The sequence below is a fragment of the Lithobates pipiens genome, unplaced genomic scaffold, assembly GCF_037356315.1.
Source record: "Lithobates pipiens isolate NorthernLeopardFrog02 unplaced genomic scaffold, aLitPip1_a1.2 Scaffold_16, whole genome shotgun sequence".
In the NCBI taxonomy this organism is placed as follows: Eukaryota; Metazoa; Chordata; class Amphibia; order Anura; family Ranidae; genus Lithobates; species Lithobates pipiens.
In genome coordinates, this window is record NW_027507748.1 from 548,765,933 (window position 1) to 548,778,339 (window position 12,407).

At 40.5% G+C, this 12,407-nt stretch overlaps 1 protein-coding gene across 2 annotated transcripts in view; it reads left to right on the forward strand.

Moving 5' to 3' along the window:
- The window catches only part of ESYT1 (extended synaptotagmin 1), a 157,268-nt gene that overhangs the window by 109,501 nt on the left and 35,360 nt on the right, over positions 1-12,407 (forward strand). For both annotated transcript variants that reach the window (XM_077483405.1, XM_077483407.1), the window contains 4 exons: positions 2,408-2,584; positions 2,681-2,763; positions 3,397-3,445; positions 11,878-11,967. In XM_077483405.1, the coding sequence (XP_077339531.1) occupies positions 2,408-2,584; positions 2,681-2,763; positions 3,397-3,445; positions 11,878-11,967 (399 nt within the window). The remainder of the gene's footprint in view (positions 1-2,407; positions 2,585-2,680; positions 2,764-3,396; positions 3,446-11,877; positions 11,968-12,407) is intronic.

Consider the following 12,407-nt stretch of genomic DNA (forward strand, 5'->3'; position numbering starts at 1 on the left):
AATGCATATGTAAGCTGCAGTGGCCATATCACAGAACCCCAGTTTACGGCTAAATGAGAATTGAAGTATCTAAGAGAACAGCTGCAAGACTGGGGAATGGTCTCATGTCTGTAGGCAGCCACAGATGTTTACAGACACAGCTGACAAATCTCAGAGAAAATGGTAACCTGTACTCGTTAGGGTTGCCACCTCATCTCTTTAAACCCGAACATATATTTATTTAATGCAGATGGGGCACCAAGTGAGTTTAATTACCACCTTTAATCAGCCACGGAACCTATGTAATTAATATGTGTTCGGTTTTAAAGGGATGAGGCGGCAACCCTAGTTCTCGTTTGTATATAGCATAAATAATATATGCACAAGACCAGCATTCTTGTTTTTGGAACCTCTGGTAAAGAGGGAAACTTGAAGGCAGGTGGGTCATGCTGCAATATCTGGCCAAGCTGTGTTATTTATGCCCATCCCATAGATATGAGAATATTTCCCATTTTATTTATTATTTCAGTTACTTATATAGCGCCATCAATTTACGCAGCGCTTTACATATACATTGTACATTCACATCAGTCCCTACCCTCAAGGAGCTTACAATCTAAGGTCCCTAACTCACATTTATACATACTAGGGACAATTTAGACAGGATCCAATTAACCTACCAGCATGTCTTTGGAGTGTGGGAGGAAACTGGAGTACCCGGAGGAAACCCACACAGGCACAGGGAGAACATGCAAACTCCAGGCAGGTAGTGTCGTGGATGGGTATTTACTAGTAACACAGTGAAGTTAAATAACATACAGCAGCACTTTCTGCAGAAAGAGTCCCTTTGTGGTAATATAGCTGCATTGTTATTTATGTAATACAAAAAAAATGGGTACAATTTTTTTTTTTCCCCCATAGTTGGTTTCTTTGTTTTTTGTTTGTAAGCCATGCTATGTGTTAGGTTTAAACAAATGGCCATCATTCCAACCTATAACCGACCTTTGCAGAAAGGAGTACATTGAAGAGTGACGCTTGCCAAAAACCAACAAACTAAAAATTCCCAGCTCACTCCCCAGACTGCAACAAACTAAATTGTCCTGTCTAACAGATCACGTTAAAACCATGGGGTTTAGTTTGCACACATTTGCAAATACATGCGTAAGCTGCAGTGGGTTGCCATGACATGGCTAGTGTTCTACAATCCTCCTAACTCTATAATTTCTTCTGAGTTGGAGTACATATACCATAATGGATAGACTGTATGCCTGAAGGGAGCCCACCCTTCCTTTAGGTATAGGAATGCACTGGACACCCAACAATAGCACAATGGCAGCAAAGGTATCCAGTGTATCCCCATACCAATTACCAACAGTACAAAGAAGTGGCAACCACCCCAACCTATAAGGGCGATGCATGTAAAAAATAAACAAAAATTCCCAGATCACTTACCAGCAAGCCTGAAACAAACTTAACTGACCCTGTCTAACAGGGTTAGGTTTTTAATATGTATTCGGCCAACAATTACTGTATAGCTTAGGTAACAAAGATCATTAATTTTAAAACTTCTAACAATTAACTTTTCTCATTTGCTCTGTTAAATATAGCTCTAAGGGCCATTTCACACCATAGAAACGCAGTCTGGATGCGTTCCAGATGCTTTCCTTCATGTTTGTTTTAAATGCGTTTCAGTGCATTTTTAATGCAGTACAGTGCACCCCCCCTTTTTTCCCAACCTTAAATAAGGACATATCTGTTACCGTGCATTTTTGATGCGTTTTACAGCGTTCCAATATAGCCCAGTGCAGGAAAAATGCAGCGTGTTCTATTTTTTTTTTTTCTGGAATTGCAAGCACTGGTTTGAACTATGCCATTTGAAAGCCATATACCATACTTTCCATGCGTTTTTGATGCAGAAAAATAACTGGACTGCATCTGGTGTGAACTGGCCCTAAAAGGGCTTTATATCTGTTCAATGAGTGCAAACAAAAAATAAAAAATACCTACCTATCCTACAGGAAATCCAGTGCTGTCCTATGCACTCTGCATTGTTATCCCAAATAATGTAATTAGCCCTGCCAAAGTTATCTGTGTAAACTACAGAACACCTCCTCCCTATTTTAGATTGACAAGGTGGGTGGAAGATGTTCTGTCTTCCTAACGCACTTCCAAGGCAACAACACTGCTCCTCCGTAGATACAGTGGGGGTAGTGAACTGTCACCCTAGGACACCAACTATGTTAACTGGCAGGATCACCAGGTGAAAATAAAAGGAAATACAGTCTAAAGGAAGGGAGGCTAATATAGCCACCCATCTAAGGACTAGTAAACTGAAATATATTACAGTTTAGAAACACTTTTTTAATATTTTTGGTTTAATGTAAATAGAGAAACTGTACAACTTTTCTGATGCTTTTTTTTTTTACAGAATGTGCTTCGTGTATATTTGCTTGAAGCTGAAAACCTGATTGCAAAGGATAACTTCATGGGTGGCATGATTAAAGGGAAGTCTGATCCTTATGTAGTGGTCCGAGCTGGTGGCAAATCGGTACAGACCAAAGTGATAAAGGAAAACTTGAATCCTCGCTGGGACCAAGCATTTGAGGTATTGTGCTGCTATTATCCTGCTATTTTCTTAACACTCACACTAGGGAGGTTTGTATCTATACGCGTGATGACAAGTCGTGCATTTTTCCCGCAGATCCTGGTCACTGATGTCCCTGGACAAGATATTGAGTTTCAGGTGTTTGATAAAGATATTGACAAAGATGATTTCCTTGGAAGGTCAGTGCTGGCTTATCTTTGGAAGAGAAAAAAAGTGACACTATGCTAGCATTTAATGCAAGAAAAATTGTATCGGTATATACTGGTAAAGGCTGGTACACACGTGCTCAAAATCAGCTGGTTTAACAGAAACCAGCCGACATTCGGCAAATGTGTACAGCAGCCTGTTTCTGTCGAACAGGCATGTTGGAAAAACAGCAGCTGTTCTGCATCTGATGACAGCCAATGACTGGCCGGTGCGTTTTAGTGGGGTTGGCCTCCCTGTCGGAACACAATAGCACAATGGAGAAATCGCTGTTCTTATATAGCATAGTTAGTACAGTGAGCTCCTCACAATCGCCTCGGTTTATTTATTTATTTTTTTCAGTCCGCTGGGTTGAACAAAAAAAAACAAAACAAATTACCATCTGTACCAGGCATTAGAAAAAGCAGTTTGCACTCAGTAAGATAACCTAATTCAACATGGTTCCACTTTTTAGTTTGCTTACTGTTTTTTTTTTTTTTTTTTTTTTTTTTTTTATATGATAATACTTTAAAAATTTTGAGTTTTTTTGGTATTTTAGTTTTAATATCTATTATTATATTTTTTTTAGTTTATTTGTTCTGTTTTGTGACTTCTGCCTTCTATTTCAGGTGTAAAGTCCCAGTGAAGTCGGTTCTTAAACAGAAAACCATTGATGAGGTAAATGCTTTGTTTTCTTTATAATCTTATTTCAGAATTCAGTGGACAATGTGTCCTCCAGCAACTGCAATGGGAGTTTGACAAGATGGATGATTAGATTTTTTTTGCCTAAATGTATCCACTTCAGGGTCCTTTAATGTTTGCATTGTAATTATTTGTTAATATAATCAGTAGCCCTAACACTTTGGGGTCTATAAGTAAAAACGTCATCATGTGGATGTCTTAAGCATTCGCAAACGCACAATGAATGATCACCACGTTTTGTAACATGATTTTCTCCTGTGATTGCTAGCTCCATCTGGTGGCCATAATGCAATATTTATTATTTTATTGAGGTATTTCAGAAAGACTCAACATCATGGCCACCAGATGGAGCTGACAGGTAAGGGAGATAATTGTATGTAATAAACTCCACGCCAAACATTAAGCTATAGGGAAAATAAGTGAAAAGCACTACAGTGTAACCAAAATCAAACAATAGTTCAGCTGCTCCCCTGATTGAACACAGTGATCCATAAAATTGTAAATATATATAGAGGGCGCTACATACAAAGGAAAAAAATCAAAATGAAAGTACTGTCACAACATACGTGCACAAAGATGCATGTGATAAATCAAACACTATACCACAATAACGTGAAATAACAATTGTGCCAAATCACATATAGCGTGCACACAGAGAAAAAAATATATATAGAAAAGTCCCAATTGAGTGACCACAACAGTGGTAAATGCCTTCAAGTCTTCCACTTAAAGTATACAATTCTTGTATGTGAGAAAATTCCTTCACCAAAGAGAGGTAGCAACACCCTGCAGTGACGAGTTAAGGATCTGATTACCAGAAGTATATGACTTCTTTAATAAAAAAGAAAGTCATAAAAGCTTGTACAGGATTGTGCCTGTTCACATGGAATGGCTGGATCAGGTTGGTAAAAAGACTTCCTCCCTGTATAGTTAGATGTAGGATATATGAAAAACAATGGATGCTTTTAGGGTTTATTAAAACAATATAAAACCATAAAGAAAAGCCAGATGGGCCCCTTACATTCGTTGGTGCCAATCCGGCACTGGGGCTGCTCGCTCGTCTGAGGTTCGCTGTGCTGTGAAGCCGTGTGTCACCTCTGTGAACAGCGTGCGTTCCACCCGGCGATAAAGGCAACCAGAGATGCCGGAAGTCTGATGGCATCACGTGACCAAGGTGACGAACCCCAGATGAGTGAGCAGCCCCAGTGCCGGGTTGGCACCAACGAATGTAAGGGGCCATTTGGCTTTTCTTTATGTTTTTTATATTGTTTTAATAAACCCTAAATGCACTATGGAAGCACCCATTGTTTTTCATATATCCTACATCTAACTATATGGGCAGGAAGTCTTTTTACCAACCTGATCCAGCCATTCCATGTGAACAGGCACAATCCTGTACAAGCTTTTATGACTTTCTTTTTTATTAAAGAAGTCATATACTTCAGATTAAACTTAACTCGTCACTGCAGGGTGTTGCTACCTCTTTGGCGAAGGAATTTTCTCACATAGAAGAATTGTATACTTTAAGTGGAAGACTTGAAGGCATTTACCACCGTTGTGGTCACTCAATTGGGACTTTTCTATATATAGTTTTTTCTCTTTCTGTGTGCATGCTATATGTGATTTGGCACAATTGTTATTTCACGTTATTGTGGTATATTGTTTGATTTATCACATGCATCTTTGTGCACATATGTTGTGACAGTACTTTAATTTAGATTTTTTTGATTTTTGATTTTTTCCTTTGTATGTAGCGCCCTCTATATATATTTACAAGGGAGATAATTATATTACAAACAATATGGGAATCATTAATTGTGCCTGTGCGAGTTCTTAAAGTGGAATTCCAGCCTACCACTAACTATGCTTAAAAATGTTCCCTCCCCACCTATCCTGCCTAATCTGTGTAAAAAAATAAATAAAAAAAAATAATAAAAATAAAAAAAATATATAAATACTTACCTACTATTTGTCCACTCCAGTGTGGTCACATGATTCCCTGTGTCAGTGAGTGGTGGCTGCAGGGGCGAGGAGGAAATGCTCAGGAACAGCTGGGAATTCTGATGTCACTCATAAGCTCCCATTCCCAGCCATTGTCGGTGCACCCTCCTATCCCCTGCAGCTGCCATTCACTGACACAGGGAAGCCGGAACTGCGAGATCACATGCCCAGAGTATACTAAAAATGGATAAGCATATACATCTTTTTTACATAGGTTAGGCTGGATAGGTAGCAGGAGGGGGCTGTGAACATTTCTAAGCATATATCTACAATTCAAACTTTATACCCGGAACTTTAAATGAGGCCCATTACACATGATTAATACACATGATTGTAAATGTATTACTCCATATATACAGATCACAGTAAAATTGCATGAAAAACAATATTGAGCTGATTTGTAGTAATTGAATATCTCAACACAAGAGATATTACAATATAAATTCATCCATAATTGTAATGTCACTTTGAATATACAGTCCATATATTTGTACATGATTGTATAACAGTCCACTTCCTTTGGAGTAGAATCAAGCTACATATCTCTAGCTCTCACAGACATGACCTGAAAGCTTTGCAGCCTGGGTAGTAGACAGGACATTGCTTAATTGTTATGTTTGAATCTGTTGCAGTCATAGCTATTATTAAACTGTGTATGGTCGTCTTTATTCACATGAGATCTAACCTTTCAAAGTAAAAGAAAATCAGGGTTAAATAAAAATTATCTGATGAGCACAGAGACTCTGGCACTGGCATGATATGCTAGGCTTTAATCATTGCATTACCCATATAAAATATGGCCATTGTATGTTAATGCAGCTCTGTAACAGTAGCACTTGAATAATCCCACTGTTGACTGTATTTTACAGTTTAAACCAGAATACACAGTCACCATATCATCCATGGGATACAGTATCAAGAAATAAATAGCAAAAAAAGACACGCAAAAACCTATACAATATTCATATATGCAATAACAGAAGTTATGAGTTATCACAAATAGAGTAGTGATAACAATAGTACCCACCTAAACCAATGTCACAAACGCAAACCTAATGATCCTGACATATATATATATATATATATATATATATATATATATATATATATATCTGGTCACTTCAGAAAGAGTAGTGTAGCCTCAAAGAAAGTTACGGTCTGATTTTTTTCAAAGGACCATGTGTAGTAAAAATTATTTTTAGGAAAGACATTATCAAATTTTTGGAAGAGAGCATTCTCTTGTTTACTGATGATGTTCACCCCCGTTACTTAGCAAACTATATAAAATGTCCTAATCCAGAACCTAGTCACTTTCGGGCATTGCCACCAAATGTATACAGTTCCTGAAACAATGGGACGAAGCCTGCAAATTCATCCTGGCTATCCCAGTCAAAACCATATACAGTGAGGGGAAAAAAGTATTTGATCCCCTGCTGATTTTGTACGTTTGCCCACTGACAAAGAAATGATCAGGCTAAAATTTTAATTGTAGGTCTATTTTATGAGAGATAGAACAACAACAAAAATATCCAGAAAAAAACGCATTTAAAAAAGGTTATACATTTATTTGCATTTTGATGAGTGAAATAAGTATTTGATCTCCTATCAATCAGCAAGATTTCTGACTCCCAGCAGTCTTCTATACAGGTAACAAGCTGAGATTAGGAGCGCTCTCTTAAAGGGAGTGCTCCCAATCTCAGTTGTTACCTGTATAAAAGACACCTGTCCACAGAAGCAATCAATCAGATTACACTCTCTCCACTATGGCCAAGACCAAAGAGCTGTCCAAGGATGTCAGGGGCAAGATTGTAGACCTATACAAGGTTGGAATGGGCTACAAAGACCAACGCCAAGCAGCTTGGTGAGAGGGTGACAATAGTTGGTGTGATTATTCGCAAATGGAAGAAACACAATATATCTGTCAATCTCTCTTGGTCTGGGGCTTTATGCAAGATGTCACCTCGTGGAGTTTCTTGGTTGAGAACCTCCTTCCCTCAGCCAGGGCACTGAAATGGGTCGTGGGTGGATATTCCATCATGACAAGGACCCAAAACACATGGCCATGGCAACAAAGGAGTGGCTCAAGAAGAAGCACATTAAAGTCCCGGAGTGGCCTAGCCAGTCTCCACGCCTTAATCCAGGGGTCTCAAACTGGTGCCCCTCCAGCTGTTGCAGAACTACAATTCCCATGAGGCATTGCAAGGCTGAAAGTTACAAGCATGACTCCCATAGGCAGGGGAATGATGGGACTTGTAGTTCCACAACAGCTGGAGGGACGCCAGTTTGAGACCCCTGCCTTAATCCCTTAGAAAATATGTGGAGGGAGCTGAAGGCTCGAGTTACCAAATGTCAACCTCGAAACCTCAATGACTTGGAGAGGATCAGCAAAGTTGAGTGGGACAAAATCCCTCCTGAGATGTGTGAAAACCTGGTGGCCAACTACAAGAAACATCTGACCTCTGTGATTGCCAACAAGTCATATTTTGCAAAAGGGTCAAATACTTCTTCCACTCATTCAAATGAAAATCTATTTATAACTTTTTTGAAATGCATTTTTCTGGATATTTTTGTTGTTGTTCTGTCTCTCACTGTTAAAAATAGGATTTTATTAACAGCTTACCTGTAAAATCCTTTTCTTGGAGTACATCACGGGACACAGAGCACCATAGTAATAACTATATGGATTATAGGCCACCTTTAGGTGAATGGACACTGGTATAACCGAAAAGGAAACAGGAAGTGCCCCTCCCTATCAAACACCTCCCATACCGGGAGTATCTCAGTTTTTGTAGCAAAGCAATATATACATATCCCAATAAGAGGGGAGGGACCTCTGTGTCCCATGATGTGCTCCAAGAAAAGGATTTTACAGGTAACCTATTTTCTTTATCATACATCACGGGGCACAGAGCACCATAGTAATAATTATATGGGATGTCCCAAAGCAGTGCCACCTGAGGGGAGGGAGACACAAAGCAAATATCCGCCGCCAGGCGTGGGGACCCTATACTGCTGCCTGCAGCACACTGCACCCGGAGGCAGTGTCCTCCTGCCATCTTATATCCATTTGATAGAATTTCGTGATTGTATGTACTGACGACCAAGTAGTGGCCTTGCAAACCTGAGCCACAGAGGCTTGGTGATACACTGCCCATGAACCACTGACTGCCCGGGTAGAGTGCACTTTAATCTGAAAGGGAGGAACTTTTCTTTTCAGGCCATACACCTGACTAATCACTTGACGAGTCCACTTAGCAACAGTAGATTTCGATGCTGCCTGACCCTTTCTAGGGCCTTCCGGCAACACAAACAAAACATCCGTTTTCCGTATCTGAGCAGTTGCTTTCAGATAGGCTTTAATTGCTCTCACTACATCGAGAGAATGTAATAATCTTTCTTCTACAGAACGAGGTTCTGGGAAAGAGGAAGCTAAGAAAACAGCTTGATTCAGATGAAAACCAGACACTACTTTTGGCAAAAAGTTTGGGTGTGGACGCAGCACCGCCTTATCCTTATGAATGATTAAGTATGGCTCTTTACAAGAGAAAGCAGCCAATTATGGTACTCTTCTTGTAGGGGTTATCGTGACTAGGAAAATCAATTTCTTTGTCAAAAGAATCAAAGGAGATATTCCTTCTAGGTCAAAGTGTTGTCTCTGCAACACCGACAAAACCAGATTCAAATCCCATGGGCACAAGGGTGTTCTGACTGGCGGATTTATCCGAGTTACCCTTTGTATGACCTATGACATACCTACGAGGATACCAACCCTTGGTTTCACACCAAGTGACATAAGCCTTCCAGACCCTTCTTAACCGGCAGAAGGGTGGGTACTCTTACCCCCAGAAATCTTTTGGATATACTTATCCAAATCTTCCCCAAACAACCTTTCTCCAGGAAAGGGAAACCCAGGCAAGAGCTTCTTGCATGGTAACTCAGCTGGCCAATTTTTTAAGCCACAGAGTCCTGTGCATATGTATCAACATAAGCGCAAGGCGAGACACCTGATGGATGGAATCCTGGATAGCATCCACTACAAAGTATAGGGCCCTAGGTAGCTTAGCTAAACTTTGGGCCTCATGAGCTTGAGCAGGAACTTTTTTAATTACCTGCTTGAGTTCATCCCGAAGGGTTTGGCAGATGCCTATTGCTGCTACTGCAGGCTGTACCACAGCAGCAGCTACAGCAAATAAGCCTTTTAATAGAGATTCCAATGTTTTTATCAGCTGGATCTCTAAATACTTGTACATTGTCCACTAGACAAGTTAAACTCCTGTTCACAGGAGATAGCAGCATCTACCGCTGGCAAATCCCATCTCTTTGAACTTTTTCTCCATAGGGTAAAGAAATTAAAATTTCTTAGGGGGAGAAAATTGCTTATCTGGGTGATCCCAATCGGCATAAACCAGTTGCTCCAGTAACGGGTGCATAGAAAAAGCATGCCGGACCTGTAGTGAGGGCGGATCGAGGGAGAGGAGGGCGGATTGTCTTCAGCAGGGGAGAACCTGACCTCTCTGATGGTGGATGGTCCCCCCAAACCTCTACTGATAGCTGACAGCAGGAGAAATAGCAATGCTGCCGCAGGAAGCCTTTGCTGACACTTGAGCACATCACAGGGGAAGCATGGAATGCTGGAAGCCAGGTATGTAGCTTTTACACCCTCTAGTGGCAAAACACAGGCAAGGCATCACATCATACTCACACCAGAAAGATCAAGTGAATCATATATACATTCCCTGTCTTTCTGACTTGCCTGATGCCCTCTGCAGGACTGCTGGAAATTATCAGACAGATCCAGCCTTCACCCATAACGGCGGGCTTTGTCATGCCACTTCTTCAAGGACCGAATCCCCTTTCACACGTCCACCTGTACAGCATCACTGACGGAAAACTCTTTGGTTATATTAACATGACCAAGGTGCCGGGTCTCAAGGTCCAGCTCTCAAAAGAGAAGCATTACAGGCAAAAATCTTGTTTTTTCTTGTACGAGGCCCAGGTACCATCCATTTGGCTTTCAAGCACTTTAGATGGATCCGTTTGTACAGCTCCTTGATCCCGCCAGGGATTGCTTAGCGGAGCTCTCTTAGCACTTCATCAACCATGACCAACACCTTAGACACTGGCGAAAAAGCTGAGATACTTCCGGTATGGGAGGGGTTATATAGGGAGGGCCACTTCCTGTTTCCTTTTTTGGTTATACCAATGTCACCTAAAGATGGCCTATAACCCATATAGTTAATACTATGGTGTTCTCTGTCCTGTGATGTACGATAAAGAAATAAACCTATTCTTAAAATTAAAAACTGATTGTTTCTTTGTCAGTGGGCTAACATACAAAATCAGCATTTATTGGGCGGCGCAGTGGTCTCGCCTTGCAGTAAAAAGAGTCGCTGGTTTGAATCCGAACCACGACACTACTTGCCTGGAGTTTGCATGTTCTCCCTGTGCGGGTTTCCTCTGGGGACTCCGGTTTCCTCCCACATGCCAAAGACATGCAGGTAGGTTAATTGGCTTCTGTCCAAAATTGGCCCTAGTATATGAATGGGGACCTTGGATTGTGGGCTTCTTGAGGGTAGGGACCGATGTGAGTATGCAATGTACAGGGATAGGGACAATTGTAGACACTCAGGTTGAACTGGAAGGACTGGTGTCTTTATTCACCCTTACTGACTATGTAGCAGGGGATCAAATACTTTTTTCCCTCACTGTACCATTGCAGTAAGAATGTTGCTCTGTAAAAGTAAAATGAACATTGATTTAAATAGTTTTTACACCTTATGCCATCTTTTAAATGCTTGCTCCAATTGCCATTTTAGTTCACCTGTGCATGAATAGTTACCAATGCAGCTGCAGGGCTGTAAAGAATCTTGTTTTTCATTGGTAGAAACAATGGTCATATGCTGTTGTTTCCTTGAAAAGTTTTATATTACAGACCCATCATTGTGCCTTACAGAAACCTGTTTAGTAGGTTCTTTATATGTTTTCTGGACATCACAATGACCCAGTTTAAGATGACAGGTGTAGTGTTAGATGGCCCTCTGACCCCGACTAAGCAGGTAATTATTGGTTATGGATTGCCGTCATGGTGCATCTTCAGAAGCTCTACCTTCCTGAACAAGCCTGGGGATATGCAGGAAGGTTGTGTCAGCAGGACCTGACAGTGCATTTAATGATCTTCTAATAACAAACTGGGCTTTATTACTTTAACTTATTGCAGGACAAACAGTAAACCACACAAATTCAAAGTAGGAGACATACCAAACTATTGTGTCACCATACATATCCCTTTTATACTGCCTGTCCCTAATGCTCTAAAATATATAGATTGTTAAAATATGATGCTTTGTTTAAAATCTGTGTAGTGTATTTATATAGCATGTAACAGTCTAATATGTTCTCTCTTTCAGTGGTTGCCCTTAGAGGAAGTGAAGTCAGGAAAACTGCATGTAAAAGTAGAATGTCTGTCACATCTTGCTGATGCTTCTCAACTAGAACAGGTAATGCAGTGTGCCTCCGCCATTCATTTATATAATACTTTCCTACTATTTTCTGTCTGCTGTTGTAATCTGTACTTGCTGCCTTCAGCTTTGAGAATGTACATTGCCTTGCCTCTGCTTTTTTCCAATCCTATACTCCGCCTGCTCCGTCCATGTTAATGGCAATATTCTAGCCTTTGTTCCAATAAAATATTCTAGCTGTCTCTGTCCTAATACACACTCATCATCTATTGCCCATTCTGTTAATACTTTCCTACTCTACTTTGCCTGTTCTGATAATAATATTCTGTCTTCTTTCTGTTCCTATGATACACTCCCATTGTCTACAGCTTGCTTTGATATCCCCCCCCCCCCCCCAGCCATCTATTCTGATTATTATTTTTCTTTGTCCTGTGATTCTTCAGTTACTACTTTCCCACTTGATTTTGCTAAGGCCAGCT